This window comes from Sapajus apella, unplaced genomic scaffold (assembly GCF_009761245.1).
Source record: "Sapajus apella isolate SASKATOON/1434 unplaced genomic scaffold, GSC_monkey_1.0 scaffold54, whole genome shotgun sequence".
Lineage (NCBI taxonomy): Eukaryota > Metazoa > Chordata > Mammalia > Primates > Cebidae > Sapajus > Sapajus apella.
In genome coordinates this window covers 7,067,009-7,083,135 of record NW_022436994.1, presented here as the reverse complement: position 1 = coordinate 7,083,135, position 16,127 = coordinate 7,067,009, and the positions used below count along the sequence as shown (strand labels likewise).

General features: G+C 47.2%; 1 protein-coding gene across 1 annotated transcript; it reads left to right on the top strand.

Annotated features, from left to right (window-relative positions):
- Positions 1-241: 241 nt before the first annotated feature.
- On the top strand, positions 242-14,944 carry CUNH7orf57 (chromosome unknown C7orf57 homolog). The gene is given in 8 exon segments (XM_032244473.1): positions 242-303; positions 398-631; positions 633-715; positions 1,259-1,414; positions 5,379-5,564; positions 7,823-7,931; positions 10,694-10,850; positions 14,130-14,944. Coding segments are annotated over 8 exon segments (1,089 nt in total). The 3' UTR covers positions 14,232-14,944.
- The last annotated feature ends 1,183 nt before the right edge of the window (positions 14,945-16,127 follow it).

Genomic DNA, 16,127 nt, shown 5'->3' with positions numbered 1-16,127 from the left:
CAATTTCCAAGTACTTAGTCTTTTAAAAAATGCATTAGATGAGAAATTTGTAAGCAAATTTGTCTAAAATTAAGGATTCCTTTACTAAGTGAATTATTATTTCTGCATCTTCTTAGTAAATTCTGTGTGTGTGTGTGTGTGTATGTGTGGTGTGTGTGTGTGTGTATGTGTGTGTATACTGGTGGGTTTTTTTTGTCTTGTTGTGTTTTTAGGGTGAGACAGTTATACTTGCTTGGAAAACATGATGCATGCCCCCAGTTTTTCTGGACTGCTCTACAGTAACTGTGGTTCCCAGACTGAGCGGCTAGAGGACGACTGAGACCTGACTCTCGCCCTGCGCCCACGTCCCGACTCCCCACACCCCTGCACCAGTAACGCCCTGCTCCCTTCCCTGCAGTGCCCCGTCCGGCTCCCCGAGGCACCGCAGCGCTGCCCTGCCCTGGTCCGGCTCTGGGCTCTGGGCAGTTGACAGGCGTCGCCCGCGCCGCGCTCCCGGCCCTGATTGGCTCACCGCTGCCCCTCAGGCTATCCCTATTGGCTGCCAGCGATCTCTCCGCGCCCGCCGGTTGGCCGTTCAGCCGTTGCCCTGGCGACGCGGATGTTGTGGTTCCGTGGCGCGCCGGGAGTTGGGTTGGTTGGCTACAGCCCTCCAGCCCTGTAAAAACTGCAAACCCGGACGCCGCGGGCAGCACCCACGGAGACCCGCGGGGAGCTGGTGAGCCTGAGGGCAATGGGGGTGTCCACTGGGGCCTTGTCCTTGTCCACTGTGCGGAGCTCGCGGTGCGGGCAGTGCGCCCCGGGGCCGGAGGGAGGGGACCATCTCGTCGCCGGGTTGGGATGAGCACAGGGCGGGATCTCCCAGCCAGCCCAAGTCCCGCGGCCCTTGGTTACCTGCTGTTTACCCTCTCTGTGTGCACCCGCTGAGCACCTGGCGTGGTCTTGCCTGTACTGGATAGCCAGCGTGACGTGCCCCCTACTGTGTGCTCCGCACGCACGGATCTCTGCTGAATACCCCGCGTGTATGTGCCCCTGCTGTGTACCTGGAGTGCGTACGCCCCTGCTGTGTACTCTGTGTGGACGTGCCCTGCTGTATGCCGCCGTGATGTGCTCCTTTCTGTTTACCTGGCGTGAGCATGCCCCCCTGCCCCATGCCCTGCATGGACGTGCCAGCGCTTGGCCATCGTAAGGTGCCTGCAGGCGTGTCAGGTGGAGGCGGACAGACCGACCGAGCGGGGGCGCGCGGATTTTACTTTTGCAGCTGCAGCTCCTGGCAGCGGGTCAGGCCTGCATTGCCCAGCGCACCCGCGAACACCAGGTCCGGCAGCATCTGTCTCTTCCCGCAGCGTGCAGCGCCCAACCATGAGGAACACCAGCAAGGAACTGCAGGGCGCCACGCACCGCTACGCTCCCTGCGGTGAGTGCGCCCTCAGCGCGTCCTGGCCAGAAAGAGCAGGGCTGCTTGCACTCTGCTTGCTAGACGCACTGTGGATCCATTGTCCTCTATGTGGGCGGGAGGGGGGTGTGAACTGCAGGGGTAGAGGACCAAGTGATAAAACTAACAAGTCAAAGAAAGCCACGAGCTGCTCCTGTGCCTGAGTGTGAAATCAAGACTTAAAGAGAAATATGAGTCGGGGAAGTCTTGTTTGTTTTTTTTAAATCTTCAACAAGAACCAAGGCTACCCACCTTGGTTCAATCTGGAGCAATAGGATCCCTTGGAAGTTTTCTCTGTCATAGTTCAACCCTATGCAACTCTCACAACTGCGTTCCTGAATGTTGGCTTGGGAAGTTTCTTTTCTAGCAGAATAACCTCGGTATTTCAGTGAATCCCTAGTCCTTGCTCATACTTTAGACCCCAAACAAGTTAAATATATGTTCTGGTTTCAGGGTCTGGTTACAGGAAAAGGAATTCAGTGAGCTTCATGTCTTCTTATGTGGTAGGGTGTGAAGTGGAGGAGAGGGGAAGGAAAAAAGTCTTGAGAGGCTGTCTTCTTCTTCTTCTTTTTTTTTTTTTTTTTTAATTTTATTTGTGAAAGGCTGTAAGAGGGTAGAGAAGAGGGTCCTGGAAGTCAACTGGGACAGCGGAGGTGGAGCTGGTCGGCACTCTGGAGCCAGCACATCTGCTCAGAAGTGAACCAAATGTAGCCCTTCTTCATACTCTAAACAAGCTTCTATCCCAGAGCTCTACCTTGGGACCACTGTTGGAGACAGTGTGGCCATGCTGGGGACTGAGAAAGGGACAGCACAGAAGTCTGGCTGATTTGCCTTCTCCCAATGGGCTCTGGAGCCTTCATGTGATTTCTTGGTGCCTTCTAGTGGCCTTGTCTCTATGATCAGCACTAAGGAACACTAACAACTGCCAGGCACTGTTCTTAGTGCTTTGTATTATACACTAATTCATTTAACCTCATAACAGCCCTACGAGGGAACATTACCCCCATTTTATAGAGTTTGGAGTAAGTTGCCCAAGGTTATACACTTAGTAAGTGGCTCTGCAGCTGTTCTGTAAGGTCACAGCAGCCTAAAGCAGGAACCTGTGCTCCTGTGGGTAGGTGAGCATATAACACACTTCCTTGTGCCTTAGAGACCAGGAGAGCTGGGGGATCTTCAGTTCATCCCATAGACTGTCACAGACTGTGTTTCCTCACTGATAAAATAAGGGTACTAATATTTGACAAATGAGAAGGCAGGGAAGGCTACATAAAAAAAATCTATAGGATAGTAAATGATTGATATTGTACAAGTACCAATGATTTTTTGCATGATAAAAGCTGAGATAACTCATAGTCTCTTTAACCCTCTCTCTCTCTTTGTGTGTGTGTGTGTGTGTGTGTGTGTGTGTGTGTGTGTGTGTGGTGGTCACAGTTGGTTCTTACTGATCTGAGCCCTTGCTCTCTGAGTGCTTTCTTTGTATGCATTCATAAATGGCCAACCAGATTCGAGTTCAGTGCCTGTCCACAGCTTCCAGTAATGAGAAGAAGGCAGAAGACACACTGTTCTCTGTGGATTAATTAGTAATCAAAACAGAGAGAGAAAAAAATAAAGCAACAATCAAATGCCTTCTCTCTAAAAGAAAATATCTGAACTGAATAGGGTCAGAGTATGAAGCTGCTAAATTCTCTTATTTATTTTTAAAATGATTCTCTATGATCTTTTGTGTAAGCCTTTAAACTTTTCCAATCTTTCTTTTCTTTCCTTTTCAAAACCATAGAGTGTTGATTCAGCTATTTAGTGTCCTTTAGCTACCTAAAAGATTGTCTGCATTAAAACCCATCCATTAAAAATTTGATGTCTAATCTTTTAGCTTTAAAGGATGGTTTCTTCTTACTTCTCTGTGCTTACATGAATCAATTTATTCAGTACTATTTTCCTGTGCATCTACTGTATTAGTCAGCATTCTCCAGGCAATATAACCAAGCATACCCATGTCTATCTATGTACATACACATATATACATAGATAGATAGATAGATAGATAGATAGATAGATAGATTGATTGATTGATTATATACATATAGATGTATAAGATCTCCATATTAATGATAATGCTGGTCAGCTGTGCCTGAATTCCAGAGGGAGGAGGGTAAAAGGAGCCTGTCCAACCTCCTTCCTGTTATGGCCTAAACTAGTTTTTCAAGTTTACTTTGGAATACAGTTGGTTGAGTGGGGGCTTTCATTCAGTCAGTTGGGGGGCTTAGAATTTTACTTTTGGTTTACTCTGATTGGAGAAAGCCCATGCACATTATAGAGGACAATCTACTTCACTCAAATTCTACTCTTTTACATGTTATTTTCATCTAAAAAAATCTTCATAGACACAACTAAAATAATGCTGTGCCAATATCTGGGTACCATGGACCAGCCAAGTTTACACATAAAATTAGACATTGTAACCACCCAAGAAGTGGGTATTATGTTAGATTCTGAACATACTGACCCTGTGACAGTCCATTCTGATAAGTGTTATTGCATACACCCAGTCATAGTGTCACATTAATTGCATCTTTCATATCTTACATTCTTCCTGGGTTTTGTTTCTAAAGTTTTCAATCAGGTGTGATATTTTTTCTTATATTTGGGCATTTGGTTAGTCAATATCAGCTTCAAATAGTTACCTAGAACCCCAGTTGTCTGAGTGCCCCAGATCTCTTCTCTCTGTGGAGTCATCAATAAACACTGATACCTCCAGGTCTCTGGAGGGATTTTGCCAACTTACTTGACAGAAGCTCCCGTAGGACTCCAGGGCATCTCCTGGGTGGTTCCAAGCCAGCCTGCAGGGCCTGTCCTGGATGCCCTCAGTTCAAGGCCTTAGGGAGCCTCATGGCTTCACCAGGGCCACGTGAACTCCTCTGTCCACAGCCCCTTTCTGCATGGACTCCAATCAGGAAAGGAGGAGGGACAGAGAACAGCTCTCCTCCTCCACTCCATTGTGTCTGGCTTCTTCTTTGTGGGTCCTTTCATAACAGAGGTCATGCAGTCTACACTTGCTGTATTTCAATGTGATCTTTCTCAAGGGAGCCAAACACAGTCACCTTAGAAATCTCTGACTCTCCAGCTGAGAACTTTTTCCATAATACGTGGTCACCTGTTTCCAACACTTTTCAGGAACCATCTAGACTTCTGGTCACCTTTCACTGTCCTCTTTGGCCTCATGCATAAGCAAAGCCATTATTATTGAAAACAGTAATTATACAATAATAATAATGAAAGGGACAAAAAAAAAGAGGGAGAGGGAGAGTGGTAAGGTGAGATGAACTCTCACCTGGGGACTCTGGGTGGAGGGAATATGGGAACTCATGCTGTACTGACTCATGTGGAGAGAAGCCTCTGAGCTGATTCAAGCACCCTTGCTCGGTGGCGGGGCCGCTGACCACTCCCTAGTCCTGCCTCTTCTCACTCTTGTGCTATTGGTAAATGTGTTCAAACAGGCTATTTCTGTGACAGGACTTAGATTTCAGTATTTTTGACATACTAAATTTAGCAAATCTTGGTCAACATTTAGCCATGTATTCCACAGGCTTACCCATAATGTTTTAAGTGATTTGGGATTTTTCAGGAATGAATATTCCCCAACATAACCAAAAATACAGTTGTCTTATTTTTATGGAGGATTAGGAGAGAGAGACAGAGACATAATGGGCCTTGGGTACCTTCCTGGGTACCCAATGAAAGAGGCTGAGTTCTCGCAGCTTTCCCCTCGGTTGGTGCCAGTGGTGGCATCTTGGTGGGCAGTACAGACTGGGTGGCATGGCTGGTGTTATGAAGAGGGCATTCTCTTCCTTGCTAATGGGCTCTGTGGCCTGCACTGTCCTGGCGGTGTTGTCTGCATAGAGACACTCTGACACACAGCAGCAGCATGGCCCCGCCCCCTCCTCTATAGATTGGTATTACCATGTCCCAGTGAAGCGCTCTGAGAAGGCCGTGGATGCCCCGCCAGCGTCCCAGATCCCAGGTCTCAGCAATTTGGGAGACTCACACAGCGGGAACTTGCCTGGGACTCGGAGACACTGGATAAAAGAAACAGATTCTGAATACGTGAAGCTCGCGAAACAAGGCGGCAGGCCCGGTGAGCCCCCCGCGCGGAGCCTCCTGCCCTGTTCAGGGTGGCAGCCCCTCGGGCAGTGAGGGGGGGATTTGTACCTAATTCCTTCCATATAAAAATATTACCACAGAGTCCATACGTTTCACTTAGGGCCTTTGGAAATTTGAGTTAATTAAGTCGGTGTAGTGATGGGCATGATCTCCAGGGATGAGCCAATTTTTATGATGTTAGAATACATAGGCCAAATTCACACGGAATTGCCTGTGTAGGATATTTCTTCGGAGTAATGCCTTTGCGATAATTCAGCCCTTACCTCACCCATGTTATATTCTTATTACAAAGAGAAATTCAGGAAGTTCCTGGCTTCTTGAGATTCTTGGCTAATTTATGAAAAGGTTTTGTTTCCTGTTGTTTACTCTCACTGTGGCTTGTCCTTTGTATGAAAACATTTGAGATGATGAAAACCATAGATGAATTTCAGTGGTGATGTTGAGGAGGGTCAAATTTTGATACAGGATTTAATTGAGAAAGTACTGCTTAACCATGCTAAAAAGTAAGACATTTGAGCTCAATAGAAACTACTGACCAGATGGTGAGAGATCACATCTAAAATGTCTCAGAGCCAGCCTTGGGGTCAGTGACTTGCAGAGACACTAACTTCTTTGTCCTTCTGGCTGTCATTACCCCTGTGGGGATGGTCAGAGAGAAAACGGGAAGCAAAATGGTGAAATCTTTGCTTTAATATTAAAAAGCCTGGACCAAACAATTTAATGGACTAGGTGTGAAGCTCAGAGAACAAGACTTAGACTTTTTTTTAGATATACCTCCTGCTGTTGGTTAAAAGAACATTAAGGGGACACACTTGAAATGTCTGTAAATCAGATAAGAGAACTGCATCAACAGCAATTTCCTGATTGTGATCGTTGTGCCATGATTATGTCAGGAATGTCCTTTAGCAACATTCCCTGGGGTGTAGGGGGATGACTGGGCACTGTGTCTGCAACACGCTGCCCAATCATTCTGAAAACGGTAATGACAACAAAATGATAAAAAGAGAGAACACATAAAGCAAATGTGGTAAAATATCATTTGGGGAGCCTAGGTGCAGGGTATAGGGGAATTCATACTATTCTTGCAATGTTTCTGTAAGTCCAAAACATTTAACAATGAAAAATGTTTTAAAAGTAAAAAAAAAAAAAAAAAAAGGAAATTTAAAATGTTCTGAACAACAACAACAAAAAGGCTGGGTGTGGTGGCTCAGGCCTGTAATCCCAGCACTTCGGGAGGCTGAGGTGGGTGGATCACCCGAGGTCAGGAGTCCCCGAGACCAGCCTGACCACCATGGAGAAACTCCGTCTCTACCAAAAATAAAAAATTAGCTGATTGTGGTGGTGTGCACCTGTAATCCCAGCTACTTGGGAGGCTGAGGCAGGAGAATCACTTTAACCTAGGAGGCAGAGGTTGCAGAGAGGTGGAGGTTGCAGTGAGCAGAGATCATACCATTGCACTCCAGCCTTGGCAACAAGAGTGGAATGCCATCTCAAAAAAAAAATGTCTTACTGATGGTAATAGGTCAACCAAAGTTGCCTGCTGCTGCCACGGGCACTGTTATCATTTTGCTGTCCTTATTATCAGGAAAATCAGTTCTTCCAACTCCCTGCCTTTTGACACCAGGGGAGGGAAGTGTGGGGAGCTAGAAAGTAAGTGGGTGAGCCGGGAGCTGGCCTGGGCCTCTTAGAAGAGCCTGTGTTCTCTGTGCTTCTCGGGGTTGGCTCCAAGGTGGCTGTGAAATCTCCCAGGTACCTATCAGGGCCTTGTATCCTACTTCCCATCTGGAAACCTGGAGGGGATGGCTTCTCCTGGAAATGGTAGGGGTGGGGTTAGGGACAGTTCCACAGTGGCAAAGGACAGTCAGGCTGTCCTATGCTTGGAGAATGGTGTGGGGGTAGCTGAGGATGACGGATCCAGCATGTGCAGCCCCCGGAGACCTGAGCTGCGGAGGGATGGGCCCTCTCCAGGAACTGGTCTTTGTCCAGATCCGCAAAGAGTGAGATGGGGGGAGGCATACAGGATGCCCCTGCCTGAGCACAAAGCAGGACATCCACCCGTCAGCCTGTGCAGAGACAGGTGAGGATCAGGGATGCTCTGTTAGCCCCTGGATCCCAGAGGCAACCCCAGGGAGACCCACAGTTCCCCTTGTACATTGAGCCCATCGCTGGCAATGCTGTGTGTCTGTGTAGGGGCGGTGGAGTGTCTCACAGCCATGTCATTTTCTCTTTGAGATTTGTTGAAGCACTTTGCCCCTGGGACCAGGAAAGGCTCCCCGGTGACCTACTCCCTGCCAGACTGGTATATCCACCACAGCAAGCCACCGACAGCCAGCCAGCGAGAGTAAGTATCTTAAAGCACTCATGTTTTTGTTTAGCTTTACAGGAAAGAAAATAGCCCAATCCTGATAGCAAGCATGTGGTGTGACAGCTTCGGGCCCTCTTTTACAAAAGCCTGCTCTTTGGGGGACGTAGCCTAGGTGGTCATAAAACCTGGGTTCTGAAAACCTGTGACATCTTGTGCCGCCCTAGAACCTTGTGTCTTTGGGCTCCTTCTCAGTAAATGGCACTGCAGGACTGACCACGTCCGCTTATCATAGAAATAATCCATCCCAAAGGGTTCTTGTTAAAGACAAAAGGCAGTGCCTAACAAGCTAGAAATACATGAAATCCTAAGTTTCTATGCTCATTACTGAGTTATGGGGAGTGAATGTTCCCATAATATTTGAAATGTCTTAGAAATTCCTATTTGTGGCTATGTAAACTTTATCTCCAAAACCGCCTCTCTTGGATTGAGAAGTAAAATTAAAAAATCATTTCAGGTCATTTCCCCATTTTTTTGGCTTGAAAATAGGACCACCATAGATATATCCAGGCTGTCATCCAGTGTTATTTGAATGTTCTGCCATGGTCACAATGCATCTTTTGTCTTCAGGCTTCTGGTTTCCCTGTTGTTTAAAATGAATGTGTGTGGTGGCTCATGCCTATAATCCCAGCACTTTGGGAGGCTGAGGCAAGTGGATCACCTGAGGTCAAGAGTTCAAGACCAGCCTGACCAATATGGTGAAACCCTGTCTTTATTAAAAATACAAATTTAGCTTGGCATGGTGGTGTGCACCTATAGTCCCAGCTACTTGGGATGCTGAAACCGGAGAATTGCTTAAACCTGGGAGGTGGAGGTTGCAATGAGCCAAGATCTGGCCTAAGCAACAGAGCAAGACTCCATCTCAAAAAAAAAAGGATACTCTGTGCTAACAGGTTACATCAAAGTGGATGAGCTGAGCAAGAAGAGACAGGCTTAGAAGGGGAAGCAGGAGACTGGGGACACTCCTGCAATGCTGCCTGTGCTTGCAGGAACAGAGCAGGTCAGGCAGCCTGAGGTGAGGGTAGGACCCGAGTATCCCAGGCAGATGTGCAGGGATGGGTTTCCTGAGTGCCCTTGACCCTGAGCTCTGACTGAGGGATGCCCAGTGGGCCGGGACTCTAAGCAGCTGTGCATCTTCTTGCAGCCGACGACGGCTCCTGCCCTATCTGGGTGTCCTGAATCGACAGTCAATTCTGGGGGTGGTAGGGATACCTCATGTCTCTGGGGTGCTCCTGGAGAGCCTTATCTCAGGCATGCCCCTTCCTCCCATACCCACACTGCCACATGGACTTTTTCTTCCCTTCTTTCTGCTTTTTTCTTCCAGTCTGCTTGTACCACTGTTCCTTTGCTGTTGCCTCCCACCCCATATGTCCTTACCAATTATCCAAGCCTCCTAGTGATGATCTATTTCTGGGGCCTTCAGTGTGTTCCCTCCTCCTGGGACCTTGTCCTCCTCTGGACTGCAGACCACCTGCTCCAGGTCCCAGGACAGACAAAGGATGTGAACAGTGGGAACTGCAGGAGAAATCCTTCCTTCACTGAAAATCTGGGAACCTAGGAGCTACAACTTAACACTGCTTTTTTTTAAATTGTCCCTCCTTTGTTGTTTTCAATGCTCATCTGTCTCTGCAGGCTTTTTCCTGCCCTCAGACCATATCAAAAGTGAGAGGGCCAGGGAGAGGCACTGTTCCTCACACCTGTGCTCCCTGAGCAGCTCAGCCACGCTCCCGGCTTCTCTTACTGGGTATCTGCGACCACCTCCCAAGCCTGCATGCCCAGCCTCTGACTGCTGCTCCCTGGTCTCCTTGCTTGCTCTCTCAGAGGCTCCCAGCTGCCTCCTTCAGGTGCCTTACTGCAGTGGTGCCCAGGACCCCACTCCTCGGCCCTGCCCCTGACGCCCAGTCTGTAGCTGGGCCTCTTCTCAGCCTCCTGGAGCCCTGAACAAGTGCAAAAGAGGAACAGGACATGAGGGCACCCCTGCAGCCCCTCAGACACTGTGTGAGGGCCTGTGTGCTGCCATGTGAAGTTTGAATCCGGTGTTCTTCCTTGTTCAAACCTGGTTATGTGTACAGATGGCACCTTCAGGGATCTAAAGGGTAAAGCATTCCAGTGCCGCTGGGTGCCCCTCCTGTACATGCTGTGTGTATGGGAAGACTGGTTGCTAGTCATTAAACATGATCATCCAACAGGAAACAGAGACTGTTTTTATTATTTTAAATGATCATGTTAAATGGTAAATGTTTAGGAGTATACAGCTGTTTTAAGAAGTCAAACTAGTAGATGCTATTCTACAAGAAAGAATTATTTCATAAGGTATGTTTTATAAATTCATATTTTAGTATATCTTGTTTTACTAATGTTGAGACCTTGTGATTTCGGAGTGGGCCTCCTGATCCTGTTTAGCAGGCACAGGAGGGAGGGCCCGTCTGTGTTTTCAAAGAGGATGGGTGGTGCTTATGTCAAAGAGATGGAAGAGAAAAGAATAAGGGAGGGAGAGAAAGAAAAAGAGAGGAAAAGAAGAAGAAGAGGGAAAGAGAAAAAGAAAGAGAGCAAGAGAGGGAGACAGAGGGAAAGAGAGAGGAGAAAGGAAAGGAGGGGGGCAGTGAGAGAGGGAGGGAGACAGAAGGAGAGAGGGGGCGGGACAGCCAGTGATGGGAGGTGGAAGGAAGGGAGGGAGGAAGGAAGGGAGGGAGCAGGAGTGGCTCTGAGCACCAGGCTGTAACTGCTGTCTGTCCCTACAGAGTCCCAGTCATCTCCATGCCGGATTACATGGTTCATGAAGAATTTAACCCCGATCAGGCCAACGGTAGCTATGCATCCAGAAGAGGGCCTTTCGACTTCGACATGAAAACATTTTGGCAAAGAGAGGCTGAGGAACTTGAAAAGGAGAAAAAAAAGGTGACGGGAGCCCATAAATAGACGACATCCGCATCCGCTTTACTTCTGTGGCCCCGAGTAATTAAGTGCTGTGATGTTAGCTGCCAGTGGCGTCTTAAGTGGCCCGTGGCATCGGCCATGTGCTCTGTATTTTAAGTTTGGATCTACTAAAAGGCAAGCGGCCACCATACTATGTCTTTCTTTTTCTTTTTATGAATAATGACTTTAAGAGGTAAGATTCCTTTTTGCCGAATGATTTATAGATCGTTAATGCTTATCTAGAGGGAAACTGGCATAGCGCTGCTTATCTGGCAAACATAGAAAAGGAATTTTATATTTAGTCATCCCATTTCTGAATATTTTCATTTATTTAAGTATTAAGTCAAAAGTTTTCTGAAATACTCTTTGTTGATAATAAAGGAAGAGAAGATGAGCTCTCTTCTTCTGTACAAACTCCTGGTGGTGTATTTGACCACAAAGTGACTGGCCGTACAGTGAAGCCTTTTCAGAGGACGTGTATTTTAAGAGGGCAATGGAGAAAGTGGCAAGCAATCTTGAACTTGCAGCTCTGCTGCTGGGAAGTCTTAATTGGAGGCCCTTCCATCCCCTTTCCTTAGTGCTGGAAGGAATAAGAGCCAGGCCTCCAGCCCCGCCCGAGGGCTCCGTGTTGCCCAGGACATCAGCACCAGGTCTCAGATTAGTCTCAGTTCTTGTGACATTGGGTTTTGCGAGTGAAACCGTGAAATTCACATTACAAATAACAACAGTGTTTGATACTGAGAATAAGAGTGAACACCATTGTCACCCGATGGGTCACATTTTGAACAGTGAAGAGCCTGGATGTGTCTCAGCATAGGCGGAAGTTGTTGTTGTGAACTATCTATGCCAGATAACTAGACTGTTGCCTCCGTGTCTTGGTTTGAAGGGAACCCCTCAGTTTATTTTGGGGACTTGAGTAGCTGAACACTGAGTGAAATGGCAACTGGCTGCAATGGGCCACATGCTTTTTCTTTAAGATCTCCTCCATGTCCAGCTGTGATTCAGACTTTGGGTTGTTTCCATGATCCATACAAAGGCACTGGACCTTTTATGTTGTTTTTCATTTTTTTTTTTTTTTTTTTTTTTTTTTTTTTTTTTTTTTTTTTTTTTAGTTAGAGAGAAATTCTTGCTGTGTCACACAGGCTGGGGTGCAGCAGCATTATCATAGCTCACTACACCCTCAAACTCCTGGGCTCAAGGGCTCCTCCTGCCACAGCATCCTGAGTGGCTGGGTGTGCATGCCACCACACTTGGTCGAAATGGACCATGTTAAGATTCAGAGCCATTTCTTAGTGATGTGCAGGTGGCAATTACCCTGAGCTACAACCTCCAGTGAGAAATGAACCTCTGGATATTAACCATGGTTACAGCTCATATCTAGAGAAATCTTAAAATGCTAAATACTGTGCCACTCCCAAATCAAGGGGTTTTTAAGTTAGTACCCATTTACAGAAGCTGTGCTAGGAGCTGCACAAAGTTCCTAAAGCCAGCCCCGCACTATGGGGAAGGAGATAAGGTGACAAGGCATGGTGGTTAAAGACACACATGCTGAATATTTAACAGCTAGAGGGACATGGTGTTGGGTAAGGTGCAGGGGATAAGCACCACATTGGGATGGGCTCTGATTGTCCTAATAAGATACACCATCACTACTTTGGTAGGAAGCTCACCTATGAGTGGTGATCACATCCTGGGAGTGGACCAGCGGACAACGTGCTTCTTCAGCTGTGCCCTGGCCCCACACGGGGCACATGGTGGACACTTGACAAGACTTAGGGCACATGTGTTGGCTGTTGGTTACCCGCATTCATGGGGGCCTTGCTCACCTACAGGGTGATCGGGGGACCTTGTTTCCTCTTTTTGAATAGCCATCTTTTCTTCTTGTAATTGTTAGCAATACCTCCATGGATTTTGTTTGCTTGCCTTTGTCTTTTCCAGTTTTCCCATAGCATTTATTTCTATGTTTCTATTTCTTTCAAAAAGATACAATTTACAAAGAGGGAAACCCACCTTTGATAGAGAACGGCTCTCCAGGTTTTGACTAACGCGTCCCTTATGTACCACCACAGCTGTCAAGGAACATAGCAGTTCTTTCACCCCCAGCATTTATACGCCCCTTTGCAGTCAGCCCCTCACCAGCCCCTTGCAAGCCGTGATCTGTTTTCAGTCTTATAGTTCTTCCTGACAGAGCAAAAGCATCGCCATCTTGGACAAGTCTCTTGTTCTAAAAGTTCACCTTAATAAAAATTGTCTAAATCCAAGGGGCATCAACCTAAGGGCTACAGTCAACCTGACCGTGAACCACAGACCACATCTCCAACCAGAAACATTCCAAACTCCTCCCTGACCAGAGACACGACCCTAAATAAGCCCCCTCCAGCAGGGAAGATGCCAACCCTGAGATAACCCTCTCCAGGCTGAAAGATATCTGTCCCAAAATAACCTCCCCTTCTCCCAGAGAGATTCCAACCCCACCATGAACTTCTCCACACATGTAAACTTTCCAAGCTTCTGATAAGCCCCCTCACCCTAAAACCGATATATACTCTTCGTAAGAGAGAAATGCTCCTGACCGCAATCAGCTAAGAATGCCTTTCAGGTTTTAACTAAAGAAAAACCGTCTTTGACTGCCAAGCCACGTTTCATATTTCTTTCCTCTTTCTTTAACTCTTATAGTTCCTTTTCCAGAATGGGAAATCAATGGAAACATACGGCGTGGAGTCTTTCCTGCTTGGCTTCTGCCATGTGTTGTAATACATTTACATTATGCGTTTACATTACATACACATGGCCATGCTGTTCTGAGTATCAGTAGTTCATTCATTTCTATTGCTGAGTTTCATTGGCTGATCATGATGCAATTTGTTTATCCATTCATTTGTTGGTGGACATCTGGGTTTTTTCCAGTTCTGGGTGATTATTATAAAAGCATACAGGTGCTTTTGTGCACATATGTTTTCATCCGGGTGTGGGAAGTTCCTTCAGGACCAGGATCTTAGTTCTTCGTTGTTTTTCCTACTAAGCAGATGGCATCTTTACTCGAATATAGCATCTGCTTTTAAGTTACTGACCGTCCCTTTTACATAACTATTTTGTTGAATGGGATTATTCCTAATTTATATTTTATTATGACCATTTACAATGACCACATTGAGAGTCCAGCCCTATGAGCTTTGTACCTTTGCTACCGTTGGTGAGTTTTCTTCTCTAGCTATTGAATGCTTTCCACTAACTCAGGGTTTTGTGTGTTTCCCCACACAGCTGAGGCTACCAGCCATTAACTCAAAGTATCTGAGCAAAGCAGGCACCCCACTTGGCCCTAAGGACCCCACAGGAAGTAGACTCTCCTTTCCCCCCATGTAAGTGCTCAAGCTACTCCCCCACTGTCTGCTCTGGGTTTGGGTTTGGCCTTCCATCTTTCATCCAGTGATGGCTGCGCCAGTGACAGCATCTACACAGCTTCCCGAAGCCCTGCCCACAGGCTGGCTTGGCTGAGCCCGCCACCTCCTCGCTGTAGTTTCCGTTCCTTTCTAATGTCATTTTACCCCTGTTGCGCACATCTTCCCTTCCAGGTCATGCTTGCTGCAGGTTGGCAGTGTGAAGGCCCTGCTTCTCCATCAGGCTGTGCCCTGCCTGAAGCCCCTGCTGCAATATCACCCTCACCACAGTTCGAGGGGGCTGCTTGTCCTGCACGTAGGGCCGATCAGGTCCTGACATTTCTGTGTCCAAGGCCTGAACTCAGGCGTCCATGCCTTGTAAGCTCGCTAGCTCTGTTTCCAGTTGGAAGATACAGCAGGCACGTTGACATTTGCTGATCCTCCAGCTGGAGAGTGAAACCCCTGAGGCCTTAGGTGTCTTCTTACTCTCCCAGAATCCAAGTTTAATGCTAGGATAAATGTTATTAATTACCTGACTAATTCTTCCAACGGCTTCTTGTCCAGTGGGGGAGAAACAGATACATTGTATTGTGACAAATGTCATGAGAGCACCAAACTCAGGCTGATAGAGAAGGAAATACATATGTATTCTGTGTTTATAGATATGTAAGTATATGTGTATACATTGACATGTCTTTATAGATGCACAAGGGAGAGAAAATGAAACATTAGGAGTAGCCATGATAACAAAGTGATTGAACCCCTCCTGGGTTCAAGAAATCCTCCCACCTCAGCCTCTCAAGTAGCTGGGGCTATATGCATGCACCACCACAGCCAGCTAATTTTTTATTTTTTGTAGAGACAGGGTCTCCCTACGTTGCTCAGGCTGGTATCAAACTCCTGGGCTCAAACGATCCTCCTGCCCGTGTCTCTCAAAGTGCTGAGATGGAGGCTCAGAGAGAACAGGTGGTGTGTTGCAACTGCTTGAGCTGAAAGCTCACACTGCCTCTACTGTGTCAGACTGCCCTGTCACTCTTCGGTGTGGGTCAGGATAAGATCTGTGAAGATGCAGTAGACAGTGTCACTCTTCGGTGTGGGTCAGGATAAGATCTGTGAAGATGCAGTAGATGGTGAAAGGCTAAGCTAACGTCAGGAAATGACTGGAGACAAAGCTATGTTCAGAGAGTAAAATAGCAGCAGATAATCTTTGACAAGGACAAGAAAGAACCAATAAGAACAATTGGTTCTTATTTCTCTTTATTTGCGATGCAGTCTCGCTCTGTTGCCCAGGCTGGAGTGCAGCGGTGACATCTCAGCTCACTATAGCCTCCGCTTCCTGGGTTCAAGTGATTCTCCTGCCTCAGCCTCCTGAGTAGTGGGAGTATAGGTGCTCACCACCACAGCTGGAGAGTTTTGTACTTTTAGTAGAGATGGGGTTTCATCATGTTGGCCAGACTGGTCTCGAATTCCTGGCCTCAAGTGATCCACACACCTGGACTTCCCAAAGTGCTGGGATTACAGTTGTGAGCTACTGTACCCAGCCCCCCACTTTTTTTTTTTTTTTTTTTTGAGACAAAGTCTTGCTCTGTCACCCAGCCTGGAATGCAGTAGCTCGATCTCGGCTCGTTGCAACCTCTTTCTCCTGGGTTCAAGCGATTCTCCTGCCTCAGGCTCCCTAGCAGCTGGGACGACAGGCGCACGCCACTATGCTCAGCTGATTTTTGTATTTTTAGTTGAGACAGGGTTTCACCATGCTGGCCAGGATGGTCTCCATCTCTTGACCTTGTGATCCACCCACCTCGACCTCCCAAAGTGCTGGGATTACAGGCGTGACCCACTGCCCCAGTGGTGTTTTTATTTTTATTTTTTTAAAGGTAGTTCT